The sequence below is a fragment of the Pteronotus mesoamericanus genome, unplaced genomic scaffold, assembly GCF_021234165.1.
Source record: "Pteronotus mesoamericanus isolate MK-2021 breed Mesoamerican mustached bat unplaced genomic scaffold, CSHL_Meso_final contig_58, whole genome shotgun sequence".
Classification (NCBI taxonomy): domain Eukaryota; kingdom Metazoa; phylum Chordata; class Mammalia; order Chiroptera; family Mormoopidae; genus Pteronotus; species Pteronotus mesoamericanus.
The window spans coordinates 4,553,581-4,570,201 of record NW_026555205.1 but is presented as its reverse complement, the minus strand read 5'-3'; the positions used below and the strand labels follow the sequence as shown (position 1 = coordinate 4,570,201).

General features: G+C 42.0%; 1 protein-coding gene across 1 annotated transcript in view; it reads right to left on the bottom strand.

Moving 5' to 3' along the window:
* Positions 1 to 16,621, bottom strand: part of TRPC5 (transient receptor potential cation channel subfamily C member 5) — a 183,460-nt gene that overhangs the window by 105,609 nt on the left and 61,230 nt on the right. The window contains exon 2 of the mRNA XM_054580356.1: positions 5,079 to 5,600. Within this exon, the coding sequence (XP_054436331.1) occupies positions 5,079 to 5,600 (522 nt within the window). The remainder of the gene's footprint in view (positions 1 to 5,078; positions 5,601 to 16,621) is intronic.

Here is a 16,621-nt window from a genome sequence, read left to right as displayed (position 1 = left end):
CCAGTTTTGGAAAATAGGTTGTTTTGCAACTCTTTTTACAGAGAAAAATATTGTCTGGATTTTTTCGTTTGCTTGTTTTTGTGGAATACAGCTTTTTAGCTCAAGGTTTAACAGACAAAGAGGTATGTTGTTTGTTTGACACTTTTGGATGTGGGCAGGCTAATCTTTGAGTACTTTTCTCTAGTGCAGGAGCCTCTGGTGCTCCTCTCTTACAATACCTCCTCTTGTTGAAAAAGTTTCTTTTTGTACTGAGTATTTCTTCCTGGTTGAAATCACAGAATGCTTTAAAAGAAGATTAAACGGGGGGTCAGCAGGAATGACACAAGAGAGTGGAGAAATGGTACATCAGCTCTTGCCTGTTCTGAGTATAGACACTGAGAAAGTAACCTACCTGTCCTTGAAGAGAGAACCTTATGGGTCAATTGGAATTAGGCATGGAATCAAATGTGAAAACAAAGAAAATTTTTCTCTTTTAGTTCAATTGTCCTATTCCTATTTGGAATTAGTTCCTCCTTTGTATAATTCTGTTTATAGAAGATAATTCTTTTCCAGCCTTCCTTACGACCTAAAAGTCATCTAGAAAATCTTACCTAGAGACATTGAAATGAAGAACAAACTGACAATAACCGGAGGGGAGGGGGAAGGAGGATAATGGGGGAAAGAAGAGGAACATGTATAAAGGACCCAGGGACAAAGCCAAAAGGGGGTAAGATTGAGGGTGGTAGGTGGTTGTGGGTGGAGCAGGGGAAAATGGAGACAAATGTATTTGAACAATTAAAAAAAAAAGATGTCTCCAACTTGTTTAGATGCTCCACACATACAACTCAAACCAAATGTGTTCGATCAGATCCTGGAGTGTAACTCACTTAAGATGTGAATTATTTTTCTTCTTGATGACTAAGCACACATAAACTACATGCCTCAGAGGGAACTGAGGAATTTTATCTAACAGAAGAGCTGACTTCATTTGCCCCATATATAATAGAAGATAAAAGTTAGTTTTCATTCATTTATTTGTGTCCAATGAAAAGGCTAGTTTGCCTAATTTTGTTACATCCCATACAAGGAGAATTTGTACTGTGAAAATTGGTGCTCAAGTGTATTGCATAATATGATAAAATAAATGATCAAGACTGCAACTCTTTTTATCCTCGTGGCCTTAAGCACTGTTTGAATGTTGCACTTTTGAAAAGACTAGATTATGGGTATTTATTGAACAGACTTAGTCTGCTTCCTCAGATCAAGGGCTTTTTGAGAATGAAGTGCTGACAAACACCTGAATTATTAGAACACCAGTAGCTCACAGGATTGGGTTTCTCATCCAAACACACTAAACTTGAAATTACAAAAAATAACCCAAACCAACCCAAATAAGGACAATGCTAATTTGTTCAAGGTGAGAGTATTCAGTCTTAAACTAGACATGTGGATTGAATAGAGAGAAATTAGAGACTACAGTTGACTCTTGAACAACAAATTTGAACTGCTCAAGTCCAGTTATCTCAGGATTTTTTTCAATAATACTGCAAACGTATTTTCTCCTCCTTATGATTTTTTAAAAAAATAGAAGTTTCTTTTCTCTAGCTTACTTTATTATAACAATACAGTATATAATACATATGACATACAAAATATGTGTTAGTTGACATTTATGTTATCAGAAAGGCTTCTGGTCAATAGTAGCCTATTAGTAGTTAAGTTTTGGGGGAGTCAAGAGTTATAGGTGGATTTTCAACTGTGTGTGGGGTTGATGCCCCTAACCTCCATGTTGTTCAAGGGTTAATTGTATACTCATTTGAAACTCATTGGAACCATAGATTTTTTTTTAAAGCTGCATTTCAGAGATTGGGAAGGATTACAGAGTTTTTAGTGGAAATGAAGTCACGATTCACAATTCACAAGAGATTTACAGATTTTGATGAGTATAAATCAAGTTTTACATTTAGAGTGCAAACCTTAGGATACATCTGAATTCTCAAGCTTGCCATACTAATCAGCATGTCTTGGTTTGAAGAGAAACTAAACTAAAATTGATTGATAGCCATTGTTAAAGTAATTTATCTTGGAAAAATTGGAGCTAAATATACAAATCTTGAAATAATTCTGAAGTCTCTGGTCTTGGGATTAAAGTTTGGACCATTTTTGAGTTTATGTGAGAGCATATTCTTTTTCATGAAACTATTGACATTGGAGTTGGGAGTTACTCAGTATTCTTGCCGTATTTGCTGCAAGCCTGGAATTGGAGTTTGATGTTCTCTGACTGAACCAGTTCAGTCTATTAAATTCCAGAATTCACATTGACTTGATTCATGATGATGAGTAAATACCATTAGGCCTAAGATTGCTGATTTTTGCATAAATACAATGCTTTTTGTATTACTTTTGTATTACTGCTGAATATCAATAATTTTGAATAGTTAAAAGGTGCTACTTTGCTGGTATGGATTAAAAATAATGTCTGTAATCTATGAAACTCTAATTGTATGGACTCACAATTGGAAGAAAAGTGGACACCAAAACTTGTTCATCTTCAAAAAATGATTCTTATTGGTGAAGGTTACCCAACAGCATGAATGTACTTAATGCCATTGAACTGTGAACTTAAAAATGGTTAAAATGTTACATTCTATATTATGTATATTTTACTACAATAAAACAAATGACCTTTTCCACTTGAATGTACATAGCAAATGGACCCTGAAAAACAAGTTTGGAATCTCTAGTTCTTAATTAAGTTAGCAAAAAAAAAATATACAGTAACTCCTTGTCATATTTAGGTTGGTATAATGGTAGCTGAGAAATAAATTGTGTGAACATATAGTAACATAGAGATATTCTGTAACAACAACAACAATAATAATAATTTATGAAATAAGGGACATAGAAAACAAGGTTTCAGGAAAGTAAAGGAGTAAAATATGAGGATTGGAAGGCAGTGAATTTAGAACCCAAGGATGAGTCCATGGTCATAAGCCAAGCAGATCCCCATGCAAGTAAGGAACTCATCACCGTGTTTTCCAAATGGAGAAGTAACTAAAATTGACAAATGAAGATTATATGAGCAGAAGGGATCAAGTGATAAAGTAGTTGGGAAATTATCTATTAATACAAAATTGATGAATTATTGCAGTGAAATTATTTGAAAATAAATGTTCTGTCAATTTTCAGGTGGGTGGGGACCTAAAATTATGAAGTTTATCTGCTATCTAGTGAGGTAAGGAATGCAAACTTGAGTTATATTATGAAATACCTATTTATTTACAGTTATATTATCATTAACCATTTTGTCACCTGGAAACAATTCGTGTTCTAAAAATACCTGTGATTTTTTTTTCTCACAGTGTTATGACAATATGTAAAGTGAAAAACACACTGAAAATATAATATACTTCATTAATGGAAATATACATATATGTATCAAAGTGAAGAAAAGTCAGTTAGACCTTACAGCAGACTACTTAAGACAACTTGATACTATACATCAAGAATAGGGTGATGCGGGAGGGAGAGAAGTATAAGGGAGGGGATGGGTAATTTCTATATCTATTACCATGGGCCCCATGTGTAACAATGCAAATTAAATTAATAATAATAGCAGCTAATATTTGTTGAATACCTAATATATGCTGAATATTGTACTGTGCATAAATGTATGTTTTATTTTATGTAAACCTTATATTTCTCCAGGAGGGTAAGTGTTCCTGTTATTATCCCCATTTTTCAGAAGAGAAAAGTGAGGTTAAGTAACTTCAGACTTAGTGAAATAACTTAAAGCAATTAGTGGCAAAAATAGGATAAGGAGACTCGGGTGGGCCTATCCATTTACTATCTGCCCCAATACATTCTTTTTGATCTTCATGTTGCTCCTTTGTCATGTTGTATCCCTTCCAAGGTTGTTCCTGGTACTCATTTTTGCCTAATTTCAAAGGCACAGTATTTTCTTCTTGTTTTAGATAAAGGGACCAGGTGAACACACAATGCAATTTGCTTCAGGGCTTGGTTGGACCCATGAAGGGTGGCACTGCCAGTTGCCCTTCAGATGGCAAACACCCCTTGGTACAGTCTGTTTGAATCTGTCTCCTGGGAGCATTGTAAGAGAGATGAAAATGGACATTAAAATACTTCTTGTGCCACACTAGCACTTTCTCATTTATTTCCTGTAACAGCCCTATGAAGTGAAGGAATTAGTATCATCTCCATTTTATAATTGAAAAAAACTAATGTCCTGAAAATTGAGTGACATTCTTCAGGTCATATAGCTGGTGAGTTGGAATTCCATCCTCTATTGCTTTGGCTCTAAAGTCCCTTCCCTTTCTACTGCATCATCTGCCTACTTAAAGAATTAAATTAGGCTTCTGGGCTTGTTAGGAGTCTCTCCAAAATTGTTTGATTCAATGGCATAGAACAGCACTGGCCAGGTTGTAAATATGGCCAAGGTGGACAACAAATTCTCTCATTCTGCATTCTGCTTGAACTGAGCTCCCTCAAAGAAGTAAATTATAAAAGTTTGGAGTTCACGCGATAGCAGATATTACCCTAGCCTTCTACAGCACTACACCCTGAGTATGACTGATCCTTTTAAATGCATGTCTTGTCCTTCTTGCTGAGGGGCTTCCAAGGGCTTAGCTTTGTCAACAATTACAAGCACCCAGACAGTGGTAATCACTACCCAACATGTCCCAATATATAGGGCAGGGTCTTCCGTTATGTGTTCTCATTGACGTTCTCCTTCAGAGCATTTAAGGATAATCTGAACTTATATATTCACTAATGTTATTATTTACTTAATGTCTACCATGAACTTGTAAGTTCCATGAAGACAGGGCGTCTGTTTTCTGCATCCCAAACACCTAGAACAGTGCTAAATAAGTGCTTTCCCATCAAAGAGCTAGTTGATCTGTGTTTTTCCTTACTTATCCTGCCATCAGAAAATATGCAGAGGCTGTGTGTGCCTTGGATAAATGGGTCTGTTTGTGAGGCCTATCTAACCATTTGTTTCCTAAAGGACCAAGTTCTAGAAAAATGCTCTATACTGGAAGGCTTAAGCTTCCCTGACAGGAGAGAAGGACTTAGCTTACCTCTTTCTGGTGGTATTTGATTGCTACCTTGAGCTTGGCCAAGTCATGGTACTTCTGAGGGTCAAGTTCTTCACTATGGTCATCTCGATGGTTGAGGATGATTTCCAGTTCTCGGGAGCTCCGAGCTTGGTCCAGCAGGTCTTTAGCAAAGAGCTTGCACTGCTGGGAGAGCTCCTCATATTCAGCCTTAAACTCATTCTCTACCTTGCTGAGCTCCTTGAGCTCCCAGCCCAGGCGGAAAGCAGTTAGGATGGGGTCCTCACTTGATAAGGCAATGAGTGAGGGGCTTGCCAGAGCTTTATAGATGTTCAGTCGGGAGCGGGAGTGACGCAGGCTGTCTACCTCAGAACTGGACACACACTCCACACAGTTGCAGCGGATCTGGTGAGGCCGTGGAATAGTGACTCGTTTTTGGACAAGCAATTTGATGATTTCATAGTTGTTGGTGTGGGCAGCCAGCATAATGGGAGTGATGTCTGGTGTAAACTCGGAGAACTGTGTGTCCATCATCAGAGTGGGGACCTAGGTAAAATAAAACAAAAAGCATAAGAAGGCAGGATTAAGGCTGGGAGAAACAGGGAACACAGGGCCCATCAAATGTCAATGATTTGGAAATTGTAGTCACCTTGCCTTTGCCAATTCTCTTCCTTACTATAAGCTATTTGTGGAATGCTTATTGTATGCCAGCACTGTTCTAAGTACTTCATACATATTTACTCATTTAATCTCCACAACAACTTTGTGAGGTAACTTTTCTCAAATGAAGAAGTTGAGGCACACAGAGTTTAAAAACATACTTAAGATTACACAGCTTTAAGTAATTTTTTTTTGGAACGATCTGATTCTATTGTCTTTGACTTAGTATTTCACGTGGAGCCTTTCATCCTTCATTTAGCTTTCTGGGTATGTGACACTAGAAATGAAATATTAAAAAAAAACTAGTCTGCAATGATCAACCATGCCTTTCTACTCAGACTTCCTTTTTTTCTTCAGTCATCCTTATCATTCACAGATTGCCACACTTAACTCATTCATTGCGCTGTGTGTGTATCCTTGTGGGATCTCTGTGTGGAATGGTCTACCCATTTCCCTGCCAACAAAGAACTGTTATAAGCACTGGCTTCTTCAATAGCTTCCTGTCTTAACTTGATTTCCCTATCCCATACTGACCACCCAGATGTTGTAGGCACTAGATTATATCTAAGACTTCACATTTCTGATACTGCCATATATTGTTCTCTTATTGTTTCACATGTATCTTTTTTGCTTCTCTAATAAGGTTGTGAGCTCTTTGAAGGAAAAGCTGTTTTAGTCTGCTCGTTTTCCCCATAGCATCTAGCACACTACTGGACACACAGCAGATATTCAGAAAAAGGAATTAAGTTTCCAAATCTCAAATTAAGACAGTGACTCTCATTTATAAGTCTGGCTCCTACAATTTGAGTCAATGTGAGCTAGTTTCCTTGTGTTTTTCCTTCCCATGTCCAGCTGAGAAGGTAGACATTCCAAAACTTTAAAGAGGGTTAGCAGACAGGCTCACTACGGAATACCTTAAGTCAAAAAACTTAAGACAGTCCCTGCTTATCATTTGAACAATTGTATTGCTTCAAAATTAAATGGAGATTCTGACCCAAAGACTATAGATTTCTACTCCTCTTCTATTCTCTTCTTCTTCTCTCCATCCTGCTGCTATTCCCTTTCTAGACTGTGCAGGTACCATGGACTATCATAAGGACAGCCATGGTAAAGAAAGGGAGATTCTATAGGAAGGGTCAGATAATTCTTATAACAATCAGGACTTTGTGATATGGTTGACATAAAGGGCCAACAATTAACAGATAACAGAAATGAAGACTAGGTTTCAGTGCACATGGACAATTCAGATTAGTAAATGGTAGGAACTGGTGAACTTTAGAGCACATACCTTCTCAAGTGAGGCATCTACTATTCAGATTCTTGTTATAAGCACAGATGAGGGCCTAGTATTGCAATTTCTCAAGGGAAAAAGAAGTATGTAAGTTGTGAGACTAATAAGGGGTTGAAGAGGAAGCTGGACATTTAAGCAGGAGCTAGATGATAAAAGGCTTTCTTTGCCATGTTAAGGAACTTAATGGTCTCTCTAGGCCACAGGGGGCCAGTGAAGACTTTTAATCAGGACGAGAGAAGATGGCGGAGGAGTGAATGGGAGTCACGCTGACCTCCTCCCAAGACCAAACTGGAATTGTGACTAAATAGTGGAGTAATCACCTGGAAAATAATGAAACGATAGTGGGAGAGGAGCCTTGGAGCCACGGACAGGCAGTCGACTCTCACACATCCCAACGGGTGAGAAGTGCGGTGGAGGGTCGAGAGAGTGGGCAGGGTGCCCACGGGCACTAGCACCAGCGGGATATTGAAACGGCCAGTTAGCTTCCCCCAAGAAGAACGGGGTCAGAATCACATACAGGGACCCCTAAACTACAGCAGCTAAAGCCAAGAAAATACAGACAAAAACGCAACTCCGAAAAGCTTAGGGGCTCTCTCTGCCAGAGACAGGTGGCTGGGGATGCAAAGAGACATTTAAAGGGCCAACGCAAAAATTGCAGTGGCAGCCATCCTCCTTGATCGCTGGGTAGAGGTGGCAGCAGGGTGGGCTGGTGCCTGGGAAAAGAATGGTGAGGAAAACTTTGGGAAGAGAACTGAAACAGCAGCTGGTGGAGCCCGGGTGATAACGCACCTCCCACTCTGCAGCTACCATCTCGCTCAGGCATAAGGGAATCAATTAACCTGCCTTTTGTGTGCTCCGCACACAGCTTGTAGGCAAATGAGCTGTGGGGCTGAGTGCAAACTGGCTGGGAGAGCCTTGAGGAGAGACTGGAGACAGAGGCGTTGGGGAAAGAACGGGAGGAGGAACTGGGGAGTCCTGACTCCCTCCCCGTTTGGTAGTCTCCATTGTGGGCTGGAAAGGCGCGACCCCAAAGAGGCAGAAGCGGGGCGTGCATGAACCAGACTGCCTGCGATTGAAACACAGTCTGCACAGGGGGTGGATCCTTGGCAGAAGGGGTCACAGAACTGCCCGGAGGCCCCTGAAGAGAGACTGGAAACGGAGGCATTGGGGAAAGAACAGGAGGAAGAACTGGGGAGTCCCGACTCCTTCTCCTTGCCGTAGTCTCCATTGCGCGGGAATAGGCCACACCCCGAAAGAGCCAAAAGCCGAAAAGCACACATAGACACCCCAAAAACACCCAGTGCAGGCACACACACTTGTTCCGAGTGACCGGCGAGGGTTGGCAAGCGTGTGTGTGACCCGCGCGGGCTGGTGAATGCTTGCACCGGCCGGCAAGGCCTCCCACAGATTGGCACCTATACGGCCTGCGAGGGAGTGCACACAGCGGCAAGGGGAGGCATGAATTGACCCGCCCAACCGGAACTGCAGAGCGGCCCACAAAATTAGTAGAGCTGCCCAGAGTCCCTGGAGGAGAGACTGGAGACAGGATAAACCGGAGAGTCCTGGAGCTGAATTCCTCCCATTTCCGTAGTCTCCATTTGGCGAGGGCAGGCAACACACCCAAAGATCCAAAAGCTGGGAAAACACAAAATAGAAGTCCCTAAACTAACCAAGCTCGCCAGCCAGGGGGGCCAGATGAGTACGCAAGGTCGCGAATAAGCCCCCTGGTCTGGGGCAAGCACATGCGAGCCCAGGCAGGAGGGGAATCCTGCTGCGCTGGGAGCGTGCTCAAGGAGCCTGCGTGAGAGTGCAGAGAGATCCCCAAAAATAGCCCAGCCCTGACTGAAGGGGTCACAGAGCTGCCCCAAGCAGGAGTCAGACAGGAGACTCCTGGAAGGCTCAAACAAACAACCCAAGGTCATATAGGGTCAAAAACTGACATCATCAGAGGCAGGCTCAGAAAGAAAAGTAAAGGACAAAAATACTTAACAGACTCTCACAAAAATGGGAAGAAAAAGAAGTTCCCCCCAAATGAGTGGAAAAGGGGACTCCCCACAGAGAGAGCTCAATGAAATAGAAGCAAGGGAACTATCAGATACTGAATTCAAAACAATGGTTCTAAGGAAGCTCAATGAGCTCAACCTGCTCAAAGATAACTATGAGAAACTGCAGATAAACTATCAGGATCTTACAGCAAACTATATCAGCCTGGAAAAGGACATAGAAACTATCAAGAAGACACAAGAGGATAGGAAGAATACCATTTCTGAATTGAAGAACACAGTAGAAGGAATCCAAAGCAGGCTGGATGAAGCTGAGGATCGAATCAGTGAGATGGAGGATAAGGTAGAAAGACGGTTTCACAGGAGAATTTTACAAAACATTTAAGGAAGAGCTAACCCCTGTCCTTCTCAGACTATTCCAAAAAATCCAAGAGGAGGGAAGACTCCCAGACTTTTTCTATGAGGCCAGCATAACCCTGATCCTAAAACCAGATAGAGACCCTACAAAGAAAGAAAACTACAGGCCAATTTCACTGATGAACATAGATGCTAAAATCCTCAACAAAATATTGGCAAACCACATCCAGCACTACATTCAAAAGATTATCCACCACAATCAAGTGGGATTCATCCCAGGAATGCAGGGATGGTTCAATATATGCAAATCAGTAAACGTGATACATCACATAAATAAAAGAAAAGACAAAAACCACATTCCTCTAGATAAATGCAGAAAAAGCATTCGATAACGTACAGCACCCATTTATGATAAAAACACTCAGAAAAATCGGAAAAAATGGGGCATTCCTCAAAGTAATAAAGGCCTTATATGAAAAACCTACAGCCAACATGATACTCAATGGGGAAAAACTGAAAGCTTTCCCACTAAGATCGGGAACACGACAAGGATGTCCGCTCTCACCGCTTCTTTTCAACATCGTATTGGAAGTCCTAGCCAAAGCCGTCATACAAGAGAAAGAGATAAAAGGCATCCAAATAGGAAAGGAGGAAGTAAAGCTATCATTGTTTGCAGATGACATGATAGTGTACATAGAGAACCCTGTAGACTCCACCAAAGAACTCATCAACCTAGTAAGTGAATTTGGCAAAACAGCTGGATACAAAGTCAACATTCAGAAATCAAAAGCATTTTTGTACACCAGCAATGCAATAGAAGAAGAAATCAGAAAAAAATACCATTCGATATAGCAAGAAGAAAAATAAAGTACCTAGACTAAAATTTAACCAAATACGTAAAAGACTTGTACACAGAAAACTATACAACATTGAAAAAAGAAATTAAGGAAGACACAAATAAATGGAAGCATATACCGTGCTCATGAATTGGAAGAATATCATCAAAATGTCCATACTACCGAAAGCATTTTATAGATTCAACGCAATCCCTATAAGTTACCAATGACATATTTCACAGAAATAGAACAGACATTTCAAAAATTTATATGGAACGATAAACAACCCCGAATAGCCTCAGCAATTTTGAGAAAAAAAAAACAAAGTCGGAGGGATCACAATACCGGACATCAAACTCTACTACAAAGCCACTATACTCAAAACATCTGGTACTAGCACAAGAACAGACCCATAGACCAATGGAACAGAATAGAAAGCCCAGAAATAAGCCCAGGTGTCTATGGGTATCTAATATTTTACAAAGGGAAAGAAGCATAAATTGGAGCCATAATAGCCCCTTCAACAAATGGTGTTGGGAGAGCTGGATGGCTACATGCAAAAAATTGAAATTGGATCATCAGCTGACATCATACACAAAAATAAATTCAAGATGGATAAAAGACTTAAATATAAGTTGCAACACCATCAAAGTCCTAGAGGAGAACATTGGCAGGAAACTCAGATATCCCACGCAGCAATTTTTTCACTGATATGTCTCCTAAAGCAAGAGACATATAGAAAGAATAAACAAGTGGGACCTCATCAAAATAAGAAGCTTCTGCATGGCTAAAGAAAACATCAGCAAAATGAAAAGGGAGCCAACCGTATGGGAAAATATATTTGCTAATGATACATCAGATAGAGGTTTGATCTCCAAGATATATAAAGAACTCACTCGACTCTACTCCAAGAAGACAAATGATCCAATCAAAAAATGGGCAAAGGACCTGGGCAGATGCTTTTCCAAGGAAGAGATGCAGAGGGCCCAGAGGCATTTGAAAGGATGCTCAGCATCACTAGCCATCAGAGACATGCAGATCAAAACCACCATGAGGTACCACCTCACACCGGTCAGAATGGCCATCTTAAACAGATCCAGAAACAACAGGTGCTGGCGAGGCTGTGGAGAAAAGGGAACCCTAGTGCACTGTTGGTGGGAATGCAGACTGGTGCAGCCATTGTGGAAAGCAGTGTGGAATTTCCTCAGAAAGCTGAAAATGGAACTGCCTTTTGATCCAGTGATTCCCCTGCTGGGACTGTACCCTAAGATCCCCAAAACGCCAATACAAAAGAACCTATGCACCCCAATGTTCATAGCAGCAGAAGTGACAATAACCAAGTGTTGGAAGCAACCTAAATGCCCATCAGTAGATTATTTGATCAAAAAATCATGGTACATATACACAATGGAATACTATGCAGCAGAAAGAAAAAAAGAACTACTAACCTTCGCCACAGCATGGATGGAACTGGAGAGCATCATGCTAAGCGAAATAAGCCAGGGGGCGAAAGACAAATACCATATGATCTCACCTATAAGCGGAACCTAACCCACAATACAAAGATGCAAGGAAAATAAGACCAGCAACACTGAAAGGAAAAGAAATCAACAGAGACAAGAGGGAAGGAGCGGGGGGCTGGAACCTGGAAGGGAAGGGGAAGGTCAAGGAACATATAGCAAGGACTCATGGACAAAACCGAAGGGGAAGAGCTTAGGGAGGGAAGGACGGAGGGGCAAGGGAATGTGGTGGGGGGTAGGCAGAGACAAATGTATTTGAAAAAATAAATTAAAATAAAATTTAAAAAATCAGGACAGGGGTATATTTGAACAAGTGTTTTACAAAGATAAGTTTGGCTGAAGTATGGTGAATTGGCAGTGGTAAATGTGTTGTTAATGTTTAATAAGCATCTTTCCACAAAAATCTTGATTTGTATTGCTTATCAATTTCTTCAGTGTAAATATTCCCCCTATGACCAATTTCAATTTACTGATATGCCATCATGGAATACAGATTTTGGAAGAGGTGTACACAGCCACTTCTCACCAGCCTGTGTAAGCCAGTTCCAGCACACCATTGGATGAGTTTCAGAAAGATAGGGCTGGTTAAAACATCACTTGTCTAGGTGAAGAAATGGTGAGATCTTAAAAAGTGATTCTAGAGATATACAGGAAAGAACAGATTAAAGCATTCATTGGATGTGTCAGGTAGTACTGGAGAGGGAAGTAAATCAATGTCAACTTTCTAGATTGCATGTCTGAATTATTTTGGTGTCACCAACTGAGGAGGTTTTTAGAATGTTCAATTTTGAACATGTTGAGTTTGATGTACTTACTGGGACAGTAGCAGGACATTGTATAACTCTTGCATGACTTTTGAAGGAAACATCAGGGCTTAAAATATAAATGTGAGAGTCTTCTTGGTTGAAACCAAGAGAGTGTGTGGGATCAGCCTCTACCTGCTCCAGATTCCCCATAGTTGGGCCTGTTGATCTTCCCCAAGGACTCAGTACTGTCCCAGTTTCCCGAGCATTTGAGGCCTGAAGCAGGGAGGGCTCAAGTGGCCAACCTCAGCCTCCTCTATTCCAAATTCTAATAATTGGGGGTTATCATTATGGCACTATCCTTGTTCTGTTAGTTTCTGAATCTCAGCTTTTCCCCCATTTCAGCTCTAGTTTGTAAAGCAAGATTTCTCCTTAGGTCCTTAGTCTGAGTCTCTGTGTATATAATGGGTCTAATAGCCCAGGTTTAGTATAGTTTCTGGAGTATCTGTGCCTTTGATGATCCTTGAGTTATTTTATAACTCTGTAAATTGTAATGCAGATATTTCTTGTATGGCAGAATTCAATCATTGTCTTCTATTTGTAAATTTTGTTACATCTATTTGTTAATTTTTTCAGCATCCCTCATCAGGGCCAGCAAACTTTTTTTGGTAAAAGTTAAGATAGTAAATATGTTATGCTTTGTGGACAATACAACTTTGCCATTGTAGCAGAAAAACAGCCATAGGCAATATGTAAAGGAATGGGTATGGCTGTACTCCATAAAATTTTATTTACAAAAAAAGTGATGGGCTGGATTTAACTTTTAGGCCATAGTTTGCAGATTCCTGGCCTCCTGGTTCCCTCACTAATTAACAAGTTAAAAGTTTTGATATGTACTCACTTGAATTTGCATGAAGATCATGACAGCCTTTTAAAAATTATCCTTTAACAGCCATTTGGGTTTAGATTGAAGTCAGGTAGAAAATTCAATTTTATTCTTTTCTTATTAAGTTTTGCTTTCTCTTTGAACTCCAAAATTATACTGAATGATCTTGGGCTTCCAATTTAAAATAATATTTTTTAAAAGGAAAAAAAGTGTGGTAGGGGTGGAGAAGAGGGAAGCAAATCCACACACCAAGGAATTAAATTCAGTTCATGTTATCTACAACTCTACTTCTAAAGAAACCTGGTGCATGAACCAACTTGAATGAATTTTAAAATTTGCAATGACATGGGCTTGGCCATTGCCACTAAAAAATACATTGCATGCATTTCCCTGGGGTTTTGCACTCAGGCCTTAATGAGTTTGCTCCTGTATCTGCCCTAGGCCTTACAGTTAAAAAGCTAGCATTATATTCTAAGATCATTCTGGATTAATGAGTACAGGACAGAGTCACTGGACTCAGAGGTCATCATGTAAAACATTTTCAGGACAGTGAACAGAGAGAGCTCAAGTCAGTTCTTCATATTTTCAGCTAAATTCCATTGCCAGAGAACACAACAGAGGAATAGATGATGCTCCACTTTCCCCACTCTCAAGGCTGACTTGAGCTTTTCTGAGGTTATTGTTCTCAAGAGGCCCGAATGATACAATCATTTCCATTAACTTCATCACTAGGCATAATCTGCTAATTGGAGTTTTTCTGAACCCTATTTTCACCAGCCTTAGGCAGGCATCCTTGCTGGAGTTTTCACAGGCTTCTGAAATTACACCTTCCATTAATAACTAATGCGCAGACTCTTATCAGGAGCTACCTCATTGATTCAAGCAATGGCATCTGATCATAGGCTAACCTATTCAATTGGCACTTTTTCACACAACTGGCCTGACACTATCATGTCTGAAATAAATCTCCCATTTTGCGCCTGGACTTAGTGAAATTGCAGTACCTTCCTGCCACATGTTGGGCCTCCTCTTCCCCATCCTAACATGCCAAATAAAATCAATGTTCAGTCTTTTAAGCAGTTCCAGGGACTGTTGAAATGGGAATTTCATTTTTCTGTAGTACTCAGAAATGAAGAACACATACTTCTAATCACATCACATTATCAGCTGCTCACTCTGTCTTACCTATAGATCAGTTAGATAGTAGTGTTGATAACAGAAGCTTACTTTGGGGTAGCCATTGCCATCAGATGAGAAATAATGTTTCCTGAACTCTGGTAAAAATAGAACCATCTGAATTAAGATTTGGTGGAGGAAAAAAAGAGGGCGGAGGAGTGAAAGGGAGTCACGCTGACCTCCTCCCAAAACCAAACTGGAATTGCAACTAAAGAATGGAGTAATCACCTGGAAAGCAGTGGAGCGATAGTGGGAGAGGAGCCTTGGTGCTGCGGACAGTGGATTCTACTCTCACACATCCCAACGGGTGAGAATTGCGGTGGAGGCTCGAGAGGGTGGGCTGGGTGCGCACGGGCACTGGCACCAGAGGGACATTGAAACGGCCAGTTAGCGTCCCCCCGAGAAGAACGGGGTCTGAATCATAAACAGGAACCCCTAAACTACAGCAGCTAAAGCCGAGAAAATACAGACAAAACGCAACCCCAAAAAGCTTAGGGGTGCTCTCTGCCAGAGACAGGTGGCTGGGGATGCAAAAAGACATTTAAAGGGCAAACGCAAAAGTTGCAGCGGCAGCCACCCTCCTTGATCGCTGGGTAGAGGCGGCAGCAGGGTGGGCTGGTGCCTGGGAAAAGACTGGTGAAGAAAACTTTGTGAAGAGAACTGACATGGCGGCCAGTGGAGCCCGGGTGATAACGCACTTCCCACTCTGCAGCTACCATCTCGCTCAGGCATAAGGGAATCAATTAACCTGCCTTTTGTGCGCTCCGCACACAGCTTGTAGGCTTGTGAGCTGCGGGGCTGAGTGCAGACTGGCTGGGAGAGCCTTGAGGAGAGACTGGAGACAGAGGCGTTGGGGAAAGAACGGGAGGAGGAACCGGGGAGTCCTGACTCCCTCCCCGTTCGGTAGTCTCCATTGTGGGCTGGAAAGGCGCGACCCCAAAGAGGCAGAAGCGGGGCGCGCATGAACCAGACTGCCTGCGATTGAAACGCAGTCTGCACAGGGGTTGGATCCCTGGGCGAAGGGGTCACAGAACTGCCCAGAGGCCCCTGAGGGGAGACTAAAAACGGAGGCATTGGGGAAAGAACGGGAGGAGGAACCGGGAGTCCCGACTCCTTCTCCTTGCCTAAGTCTCCATTGCACGGGAAAAGGCCACACCCCAAAGAGCCAAAAGCCGAAAAGCACACATAGACACCCCCAAAACACCCAGAGCAGGCGCGCACACTTGCGCCGAGTGACCGGCGTGGGTTGGCGAGCGTGTGTGTGTCCCACGCGGGCTGGCGAACACTTGCACCTGCCGGCAAGGCCTCACACAAACTGGCACCCATACGCCCTGCGAAGGAGTACACAGAGGGGCAAGAGCAGGCGCAAATGGACCTACCCGCCGCGATTGCGGAGCGGCCCACAAAATAAGTAGAGCTGCCCATAGTCCCTGGAGGAGAGACCAGAAACAGGATTAACCGGAGAGTCCTAGAGCTGATTTCCTCCCATTTCCGTAGTCCCCATTTGGCGAGGGCAAGCAACGCACCCAAAGAGCCAAAAGCGGGGAAAACACACAATAGAAGACCCTAAACAGACCAGTGCCGCGAAGCTCGCGTGCCAGGGAGGCCAGATGAGTATGGGAGATCGCGAATAAGCCCCCTGGTCTGGGGCAAGCACATGCGAGCCCAGGCAGGTGGGGGACCCTGCCGCGCTGGGAACGCGCTCAAGGAGCCCGCGTGAGAGTGCAGAGAGATCCCCAAAAATAGCTCAGCCCTGACCGAAGGGGTCACAGAGCTGCTCCAAGCAGGAGTCAGACACAGGCATTAGACTCCTGAAAGACTCAAACAAACAACCCAAGGCTGTATAGGGTCAACACCTGACATCATCAGAGGCAAGCCCAGAAAGAAAAGTAAAGGACAAAAATACTTAACAGACTCTCACAAAAATGGTAAGAAAAAGAAGTTCCCCTCCAATGAGTGGAAAAGGGGACTGCCCACAGAGAGAGCTAAATGAAATAGAGGCAAGGGAACTATCAGATATGGAATTCAAAACAATGGTTCTAAGGAAGCTCAATGAGCTCAGCCAGCTCAAAGAGAACTATGAGAAACTGCAGAG